At 38.4% G+C, this 11,166-nt stretch overlaps 1 protein-coding gene across 10 annotated transcripts in view; it reads left to right on the forward strand.

Annotated features, from left to right (window-relative positions):
• The window catches only part of srpk2 (SRSF protein kinase 2), a 65,818-nt gene that overhangs the window by 32,005 nt on the left and 22,647 nt on the right, over nt 1-11,166 (forward strand). For all 10 annotated transcript variants that reach the window (XM_016668792.1, XM_007546737.2, XM_016668791.1 and 7 more), the window contains 2 exons: nt 7,713-7,867; nt 11,001-11,109. In XM_016668792.1, coding sequence (XP_016524278.1) covers nt 7,713-7,867; nt 11,001-11,109 — 264 coding nt within the window. The remainder of the gene's footprint in view (nt 1-7,712; nt 7,868-11,000; nt 11,110-11,166) is intronic.

Here is an 11,166-nt window from a genome sequence, read left to right on the forward strand (position 1 = left end):
ATAGCCGAGTCAATACAATGCAGTGAGTTGACTCGTATCCGCTGGCCTCTGGGGAGTTTTCCCAACAATCGATACAGCCTCTGTAAATTGGAGTGACAAACACCCAACTGACCAGCAGCCTCAAGGATAGTGGTCTGTTGGGTCTCCACTTCAAAGCAGTCCTGATCCGTCTTTAACCTTTGACCGCGATGTACCCAGTTGTAAAAGCAACACCTTCACATGGTGATTGCGCTTCATAAATATGGTAAAGTAAGAGCGTATGAGTAAAACTCCTTCTAGCTGCACAGCATCCAAAACCCAGAGTGAACATGCAAAAAACATCTAAACTAAAGCCAACAAAACGAACAACTCAGAACTAATGCAACACTGGCATGCTGCTACCATGAGGAGCGCAATTCTAGAAAGTTTATGTGGTTTAAGGAAAACTTAATGTACTTGTAAAGCCTTTCAAATGTTTTGTAAGACAACTTTAGAATAAAACTAGATAAACGTTGTATTTAGACACGTTGCAACGTGACATTACGAGCACCAGTTCCCTGCTGGAGGGGAAAAAAACCTACTGCTGACAATAACTACCATTGGTTTTAGCTGTTGTCACCTTAATGTGGTAAATATTAAATGTATGCATGAAATATAAAGGAAAACAGGATGCAGTGCTTTGCTGCTAATTGTCAACACCACAGAAACTAGATAACAAGGTCAGGAAAAAGTTTTAATTAAAAAAAAAAATAGCAAGGGTGAGGGAAGTAAGTCAGTGAAGCTAGCTTGACTTTGACAACTTTAACATGTAGATGTGCTTCAGATTTCGGTGTCTTTTTGGTTAATTTCAAAAACAAAATAAAAATAAAAGGCGACCTACACACCAGCTCTGACCAATCATCAGTAGATCAGGTGTTTAAATTGGCTAATCAACCACCGCAATGTTCAGACGATCACTTATTAAAAATTACAAAATAAATATCAAGCCTGAAAACATGATAATGTACCGATCTGAGTGTTTGCATATTTTTTGGTGACGAATCCTGATACACTAGTGCCGTTGTTGTCAGTCAGTTGTTATGGCAACAAGTCTGTGCGTAGCATAGCCGACACAGAGTGAGGAAAAAAGAATGCGAGTGGTTTTGCTTGTGCTGTGGCGCACTGCTCTAAATTAATAATACCTACATCTCCACGTTTCATTTTGTTAACAGAATTGTTCCGTGGCAGCCGTGGGTAGCAAGTAAAAGAAGAGCTTAATTGCCCTCCACTGTTGTTCGCATGCGCTAAATTTGCGGATGTAAACGATAACACGCAACATGTCTTTGTGAATTAGCTAAGCCTTTGTTAGCTAATCAGTTTGTTGTAATGAAAAGCAGATATTCAAAAATGTCTAAGTTTCTACAGGTAGAATAAATATATGAAGTAGGAATAGTTGATCATTTAAAAAAATTTCTATTTGAATATTGAATACAGATGCATGTGTTAGAAGTTGATCTGTAAGCTTCAGACTGACCGTCTGCACTACAGCAACTTTTCTTTCTCCTGATGCCTTGGGAATGCATGGGTTGTTGTTGCCTTCTGTCACCGACGGTCTGTCCAAAGCCTGTAAGTACAGTATGTGGAATGGGAGGAATCCTGCTAAGCCACGCTGTGCAGCTTACAGACTGCGACGTGGGAGCACAGTGCCGCCTGTGACGTCAGGCTGCATCCTGAAAATAGCTGTGAGATCTTAGTTCTACAAGCAGACGGATCCTCTGGAGGAGCGGAGAGAATGACTCAGCTCGTCTTGGCTCACACGGCCAAGATGGAGAGAAAGGAAAGATTCACCGTGAATGAATCAGAGGTATAGATAGGCACCTCTGCCACATTGGAGATCCGGAGCTGAAGGACCGCCGCACTGGTCTAGGAACCCCACGCCTTGACGTGGGGAGCGGAGGACAGGGCTCTTGTTGCTAAGGAATACCTGTTACCTTGGTGATAATGAAAGATGTTTAAGGATGAGTCATCGAGTTTGAACTTGAGAACGATCAGCTGTTCTGCGTGGCTTGTCATCGGTCAGACATGTGTTAGTAATGCCCTGTGACTCTGGTTGTCATTAGCAAGAAGACGTCGTCCTTTCTGCATCTTCATGATGCAGAAAATTTTATACCAGAATAAACTGAAGGAAGATGATGTAAGACAGAGCAAGCTTTATGTACTTGCTGCTTTGTCTGTTGCATGGAGAAAAAAACAAACTCCAAGAGCAGAAAAAGGTGCTAAATGTTCCCTTTTGGTTAATTTGTTTTCAATTTTAACCATCAAAGTGAGAGAAATGTTACCAGAGACATTATAAGCTGTGTAATAAAAACACACTTGAGTCATATTTTAATGACATATTGTGTCTCAAACTAGCCAATCAAAATTGCTGCCGAAATGAGGAAAACCTCAACTTTAATCTTATAGCTCACATGCCCAGTAAGACTGGTGCATGCGTGTTGTGGATGGCTGATCAGCTCATAAGCTGCAACAAAAAAAAACAACAACAAAACAAAGGAGACTCCAAGTCCAGCACTGTGTAGGCGAAGGAATTCGGAGCCACACGTCATTCTCTCTCTCTCTCAATATAAATGCGTCATCCTCTTCTCCCAAGCCTTTTAGCTGGAAACAAAACAAACACAAACTGGCAAGTCAAAGTCCAGGCATGTCGACTTCTGGATCCCGCACAACAACAGAATAATTATTATATGTTTATTATCAGGGAATCCCCTCTTATCAGCATTAACAGATACATAGACATTCTTTCTGTCTGCCCATGTATCTAGCTGGCTAGACAAACCCCTGGCAGATGAAAAATGATATTTTAACCATAAAAAATTGCAAAGCATAATTCTGAAAAGAGAGCAAAACACAGACAAAGCAACAGTATTGATTTTTGAAATCTGTTTTTATTTACGTTTTATTAATTTCATGTTGAAAATGATTTATAAAAATCAATCCAAAATTATCTCAAAGTATTGATCAAGCAATCTCCCAGTTGTTGTAATGTTTCCTTTTTTGACCACTTATGTTTGGTGATGATTTGGTGTGAGTTCAGCCTGTAAGCCATAAGCAATTAATCAATTAATCACACGATAAATTTAAATGAGGGAAATTTGTTTAGAGACATCATAATCCACTTTATTTATTGGTTTCGGTCGAAAGTGGTTTTTGTTCCCATTTTATTTTTGGTTGTCGTGTTTTTTTGGACTTTTAAAATATCTTCCAATTCCAGTGTTCAGCATTCTTTACAAAATTAAGGTTTATTAGTCTTCGAGAGACTCAAAACAACAGTATTGTTATTTATTGCTAGAATTACTGGGATAATTTATCGCCCAGCAAAATTTGTTATAGAAACACGAGCAATTTAGCCATGTTTTTAGGTCAGGGAGAACATGCAAACTCATGCTACCAACGCTAACTTACATCGTGTCGAGCATTTTCTGCATTCCTCACTACATCTGACCATTACTTTGCAGTCATAAACTTCAGCAGGCGGCATGACTCAACTGGTTTTCAGGTGTGAATAATGTCGACATCTTTCGATCTACCTGAACATTTGTCACACTGGAATGTACTGAGCTAATTTTCCTCAGGAGGAGGGCTTTCCTGTCAGCAAACTACCCAGGAAAACATGCTGGGCTGTCTTCTTGTCTTTTTTTCTTTTTTTTTTTACCCGCCGGGGTTGGAGATACCATTACAGGGCGTGAGCAGAGAGATGGGGAACACTGCGCGCAGCCAGACACACACAGACTCACGCTGGGGTAAAAGATGTGACGAAGCAGTCTGGACATGTCGATACTCATAAGAAGTTGAGGGATGGATGACACATTCTGCAGTAGTTTCCCCTCACGCAGTTTTATTGGCCGAAACCTTCTTGTCTAGACTTGCAATATACAGCTACGTCGACTGAAAGTGCGCTTTCTAATATCGAAGCGAGGAGGATTTATTTCTGGTTTACTTGTCGAGGTTTATGCAACATAAACACTGGCTCAGTCCATTTACGTTGGAGCAAAACATTCGTAAAAGTGAACTTATTCACTCAGTGTTTCTGAAAGTTCATTGCCAGCCCAATAAACTGCTGCTTATACAGTTTCTTCCAAAACTAATTTGATGTCAATCCAGCTGTTCTGCAAAGACCTCAGAGGTTTCATAAGAGAACATTAGTAGACGGCATCTTGAAGTGGAAAGCAGGTTTACAGCATGTTTAGCTTCTAAGGCAATGTACCAATGCTTGTTGATACATTCTGGTAGAGATATATAAAATAAGAAAACAAGATAAAACTGCACATTTTATTAAGTATGAAACGAGGTTTTCCCCCAGAAAACTTGCTAAGCCCATTGGTTGGGGCAGTCATTCATCCAGCGACCCACTGTGTTTTTGAGTTAAAAAATATTTAAATTTGACAGGAAACTTGAAAATAGCACTTGATAATTATGTGTTATTGGAAGATTAATAGCTGAACAACAACTATAAAGTCTTGTAAATGCAAACATTAAAAAAAAACTTAAATTAATAAGCAATGTTAAGCTTGGTGGGAGCCCAAATAAAGCCTGGTGGCCCGCCAGGCTTATAATACACTGCTATACATTGTTTGTAGTTGTAACATCAGTAAATGTGAATAAGCCAAGTGGGATGAACGCTTTTCAAGACACTGGAGAATAGCAGTCTTTACGCTAGCTTGATATTCAGGGTGGTTTCTTGCCTTGCAGCTATTCATTTTAGGGTTATTTTGTGCTTTTAGCTCACAATGTGAAGACGGTTGGGTTGCAATGGGATAAGACGATGAACTCTTAGGCACTATGACAACGTGAAAATTAGAGGAACCTTTAGAAAAGAAGAAGAAAATTGACTCTGTTAGCTGATGCTTAGTCACAATGTCTGTATTTACGTGATGTGTTATTTCTAACCATTTGACCATGTGGTTTTTCAACACAGTTAAATAGGCATTTATTAGGTTAATAATTATATATTTCTGTTAAACAACTTACCCAGTTACTCAGGTGTTACTCTGACTAATCATATTTTCAAATGAGAAGAGTTTGAAACCTCTTGAAAAATCTCAAACAAAAACGCCAGCATTTCCACTCCTTATTTATAAAATGCTGTAACCTCATGTGTTGGTTTCTGCAGAACACTTTAGTAGGGGATGGCAATATTTTGTGATGACAATAAAAGGGATAAAAACGATTTACTTCTTTTTGGGTAACCGTGTGGCTGTGACTGCATGACACGGCAATTACAGATCCACAAACTGTGCTTGAGAAATATTCCCATTTGTAACATGCTTCTTTAGGACACCAGTCATATAAAGAAGTGATTTATATCACTAAACTGCACACAGCAACTGCATTTAATATATATATTTTTAATTTATTGATAATTATTGATTCTGTCATTGACCAATAAAACAATCCCAACAATACTGACCATTTTTAGGATTATTTTAAACGTCATTAATTGGAATTTATTGTGACAACGATGACTCAAAATGCGTAGTGTCTATCACAATAAATGACAAATGATAAACAATACGATACATGGTCACCCCTAGGCTTCACCACAGACATGTAACATCACCTGACTTATAATTGCCTTAGTAATTATCTTTTTTTTTTAAGTAGTGAATCTGCCACTGTGGGTTGTGAGTTACTCAAATTTACCGGACTTGTCAAAAATCTGCCTTAAGTCTGTCGGTGGTTGGTGTCCATCTTTCGTGTTTCCTGATCTGTAATTGTTTATCGTTGCGTCCGATCGCATCGGCCTGTTTCCGTATGCAGGTTTTATATTTGGACTCTTTCTGCGCCTGAATAATCTCTCTGTTCATTCTCCCCCTCTGGTCTCAGCCTCAGACCTGTGTCTGTGGCTTCTGTTTTCCTGTGATTATCCACATCTCTGTTCGTGTTTTCCCGTCTCACCTTTGTGTTTCTCAGCCTTCTGCTGCCTTGTTTGTCTCTGCAGCCGTTTTAAGCTGTTCCCCCGCTGGGTTTTCTTTTTCTTCCTGCGACCATGCCTCCTCTGCCCATCTTAAAGAGACTGTTTTAATTTTGCTTACAGCAAAGCTTGGCTTCAGGAAGTTATAGAGGGAGGGAGGCGGTAAGTATTAGTGCAGCCAATAGCAGGATGAGTCTCACAAAAGCACCGAGCTTATAGATGTGATGTATGACACTCTACGTGACTGCTTTGGTAAAGAGGGACGGAACATCCTGCTGCAAGGACAGAGATCCTTGACGGCCTGCGTATTTGAGAGCGTGTGCACGTGTGTGTGTGTGCGCACCGTCACAATGTTAAGGTTTTGAGACCTAAACCCAACAGGCCCCCCTTTTCTGGTGTTGCCATGGTAACAAACAGATAGGTTGTTGGAACCTGTAACCACAGATTTTGTGCAGTCGAACAAAGTCCAAAGTGTTTGACTTCTTGGTCGCCTGATTCTGTTTCAGGCTTAGTCCAGATTTTTTCTTGCATTTTGGCCTTTTATCTGCACAAAAAACTGTTTATCATTCAAATGATTATTTTATAATTTGAAAGAACAAAGACCTGACTCACCACCAACTTATTTGTGTTTGCATGTGCACCTACAGGAAAACTGAGATTTAGGGTCCTGCACATCACAGTCTGTGTCAAATCATGCATATCCATATGCTTCCTTTGACATGATTCCCAGTCAACATCGTCTTGTGTTTTATAAAATTTATATTCTAATGCACTCTTACAAAATAGTTCAACCTGCACATCTGTCCACACAAATGAACTCTTGGGTGTCATGTTTAATTGATAACAGGAACTCATGGTTGTTTTGCATTTTGATTGGCTGACAGGTTTTTGCTTTGCGCTACACTGCCCCCTTCGGGTCTGGCATGTCTAAAAGTCTGTATTTGTGCAGATACAAACTTTTCTGAAACTGATCCCGTGTGTCCAATATATATATATTTTTTTTAAACTATGTGGTGGAAATATTTGTTTTTATAGAGACCCGGCTATGTGTGAATAAGGCCTTAGAGATAACTTTGACACTTACAGTTAAGATGTGACTGTTCCTTAATAAGGAAATGTTAAGCTGCACTTTGACTGTCACTACCTTGAAACGTATTCTCACAAGCCTTAATCTTTTATTTATTTATTTATTTATTGATTTTTACCGTAGTCTGTTGTGTCCTTACTATAAAATGAGCGACCAGTTTTGTGGCTGAAGTTTAGATTTCTGCCAGCTTCTCCAAATCCATCATGTCTCATGACAGACAGATGTTTGAAAGCTCAAAAAGATAAAACGTCAACTTGATGTTCAGTTGTTTTTGCTGTACGTCTTGATTTCTCTCACCGTTTTGCAGCCGAATGAATCACTGAAAAATACAATTTCCTTCTAAATAGCATTTTGTATCTCTGTGAATTTATTTTCAACCCCTCGCTGATGATGAAAGTCACTAACTTTGAGGTTTCTTCACTCAGAAACAGAAACGTTGTCAGTACAACCAAGTAGTGCTTCTGTATGATGGGCTCTCTGATAAAAATGCTTCTTTTCATTGACATTGTCATCCCTTCTCAATATCCTGATACTGTTGAAAACGCTGATATCTGAATGAAAGCACGCCTAACTTTGAAATGAGTCATCTGCTCTTAGAGCTCTACAGTCGTCCTTGTGAGTCATGGCTCGAAACACACAAATCAAGCGGTAACATCTCAGGGTTTGCTAAGTTTTGCTTCACCGTTGTGTTCACAGGCCTGAAACCCAGCAGAAAGCCCTGGTCACTACCCCGCCCCCTCCCCCGCCGCCTCCTCCACCTCCGCCTGAGCTGGCAGGGCCGACGGAGCCGGAGGAAGAGATCCTGGGCTCTGATGATGAGGAGCAGGAGGACCCAGCAGACTACTGTAAAGGTCAGCGTTACAGACACACACGTGCTGAATTTATCCGTTTGGGACCTTCCTCCCTCCACATCTGTCCTGCAGAGCTCGATGATGGAGTGTTTTGTTGTTGTTTTTTAACCCCTCTCCGTCCCTTTTCTTTCCTCTCTCTGTTGCATCCTGATGAGATTTCCAACAGTGTTGCTATAAACATTAGCGTGTCGCAAACATTTCAAGGTTGTTTGGCTCCTGCAAGAATGGAGCAGCTGTAGCTCACAAAGACGAAGGCATTTCATGCATTTAAGTGCATTATGTTTTTTCCAAATTACGGAAAATTCTAGAGAAAGAATTTTAGCATGTAAAATTCTAAATATTTACTCATTATTACTTATCTTTCCTCACTTGTGGTCTATCTTAAAACTCGCAAGTTCTATTCATGTCCATATTTGAAATGAAGAAACATTTGAAAAGGTTAAAATCATGTAGCTGAGAACTGAGACATTTGACACTGAATTCTGGGTCAGAGCGCAATGCAGTTGCCACCTAAAATGAAAGTAGTGAAAGCAAAGTGTCCAGGTTTAAAGGGCTCACATATATGTGCTGATTTATCTAGTTAATAGGAGAAAGTTGCAAACAATGTTGCATGCAAGCAGTTAGTTGCACATCTATGAGAAAAACATCCAGGAGACACAGTTTGCTTGTAATTTGCCACAGATCCGTATTTGAAAAAAAATTACAAGTATTCGTGCAGAATTCAGGAAGATCCTATAATTTCTGCTCCCATTCTGACCAGTGTTGATGTTCAAATGCATGTCGACACATTTTTTCCAATCGAGTCACTGTTAATCTCATTAAAGTGTAGCTGCACTATCATAGCAAAGGTGTTGAAATGATGTTCTATGGAGACCCGTGATAAACTCTACAAGTCTGTCTGTATTTAGTTTTCAACAGGCTCACCCCTAACATTTCACATAAAGATACTACGTATGTATCTTGTAAGGAAAGTAATGACTGTCATGCTGAGTCAGAGCACATTTGAAGTTAAACAATCTCTTTAATTTGGTTGATTTGCCTCAAAAAGAAAAAAGAAACAAGTCCCTGCTGCAGCTAATTGTTGTGGATACAAAAACAGGGTTAATGTTTTGAGAGAGGAGTTATTTAGTGGTTTAATAATGCAATCTGAGAATGGCAGCGGACATTTTGAACTGGTAGACGTACATAAAAATGAGAAAACAAGATATAACTGCACATTTGATTAAGTATGAAACAAGGTTTCCCCCAGAAAACTTGCTAAGCCTGGTGGTTGGGTCATTCATCCACCGTCGTGTTTTTGAGTTAAAAAATGTTTAAATTTGACAGAAAATTTGTATGCATCACTTGATAATTATGTGTGATTGGAAAATTACCTGAACACTAACTATAAAGTCTTAAAAAATGTAAACATTAAAAAAAAAAAAAAAAAACTTAAATAAATAAGCAAATATCTGAACTATGACCTCAAATCCCACTGGAGTTGAGAGAAGTGCTCTTAAAAAGAAAAATACCAGTTATAGTCTGTTTAGATTTCATATTTACAAGATGTTCAGGTTTTCTAGCTCTGAAACAATATATCTGCCCTTTACGAATTTATCAGTTTAATAATTATCAGTGAATTTTGATCAAACCCTACCAATGCTACAAAAGCTTTCTGACTGGAGACAGTGACTTATCTTTCTAAAGAAACAGTCAAACTGTCAGTTTTCACTTCATTAAGACAAGAAATCATCAGAAAAGTGAAAGAATAAAATTTCTTTTATATACTTTGCTTTCACATCATTGTCTGAAAGAAAAATGTGTTTTTAATTTGGCAACTTCAACACACTGTTTACTTTGCAGCGTCTTTTATAGCAGTGTAAAAGTTTTGAGTAGAGGTTTTTCTCTTTGAAGCTTTAAACTTAATGCCTTTTATATCCTTTTTCTTTATCTTTTATTGTGAAAGCCAGTTTTTGAAATCTCACCATTCATACTGCAAAGGCTTTTGAGCTTTCACGCATTGACTCATTTGTCATGCTTGAAATAAACTCTTGTGCACAACAAATCATGCTTACAGCAGCACTTTACAAAAACAAATATATGTGTTGAATTTCTGGCATATTAAAAATCCAGCCCATAAATTGATTAATGTTTTGATAGTAATGGATAATTCATCAGATTTTGGCCTTGATCAATGTTTCTCCATTGTAATCTCTGCAGAAAATATGTAAAAATATAAAGGTCTTGAAAGTAGTGATTATTTGTATTTTCAGTTTATGAATCCTAAAGAGGATATGAGCTCAAGGTCTTTTCTGAATGTTTCATTATAAAGACATTATATTTGTTTTTTGTTATTTTTGTTTGTTTTTTTACTTTTTAACTTTTGATACTTTTAGTTTTTATGTCTTTTTATATTCACATACTTGTTTTAACATTAATTGCCCATTCGGGACTTGAATAAATCTGAAATCTATAATGGATTGATTTGAACAAAGTGCTGCGGTCAAAATATTCCATTTAATGAAAATATATCTTTACTGCATTATTGCAGAGCTTATTGATGGAGACTGTCGGACTGATGTGTTTCAAGCTACAGTCTTACATATTTTTCATATCTGGTGATGTAAAAGAATTTTAATAGTAAAGAAACAAAGTGCATCATCCACATCACCAGAACTCAATCACAAGAGTTGCTTTTCAGGTGACGTATTGGGATGAAAAGTGTAAAATTAGTTTTTGCTTTTTTCACTTTTCCGTACTTAAAGTAGTTTTTAGATGGATTGCTAGTCTGTGATTATATCAGTCATTTTAGGTGAAGGATGTTCATCAGTGCAGACAGAGTGTCTGCATGGCATAGCATGTGATTGGAAATGTTTCCTGCTAATTTGTATAGGATTCCCCGTAAATTGTGATGCATATGTTAGATATGCAGTTAAGACTAAATACATTATTCTTACTGTTAAACATACTCTTCATGAAGCACACATTTCTGTCTGAAGAATATTTGTTTGATGTAATATTCTAATCTGTAACGCTGTGTTTCCGTGTTGCGGTGCGTTGCGTAGATGTTCCTTTAAGTGCTAGCTTGCCGTTGTGTCGGAGTCTGATGCAGCTCTCTGTGTGACCTTCACCTTCCTTGCTTCGCCTCTCTCAGGAGGATACCATCCGGTGAAGATCGGGGATTTATTCAACGGAAGGTACCATGTGATCAGGAAGTTGGGATGGGGCCACTTCTCCACAGTATGGCTGTGCTGGGACATACAGTGAGTCTCGTCACACACAAACACCTTCACTGCAGCACAATCTGCCCTTTCAGAGTT

The sequence above is a fragment of the Poecilia formosa genome, unplaced genomic scaffold (genome assembly GCF_000485575.1).
Source record: "Poecilia formosa unplaced genomic scaffold, Poecilia_formosa-5.1.2 Scaffold17, whole genome shotgun sequence".
NCBI classification, from domain to species: Eukaryota; Metazoa; Chordata; class Actinopteri; order Cyprinodontiformes; family Poeciliidae; genus Poecilia; species Poecilia formosa.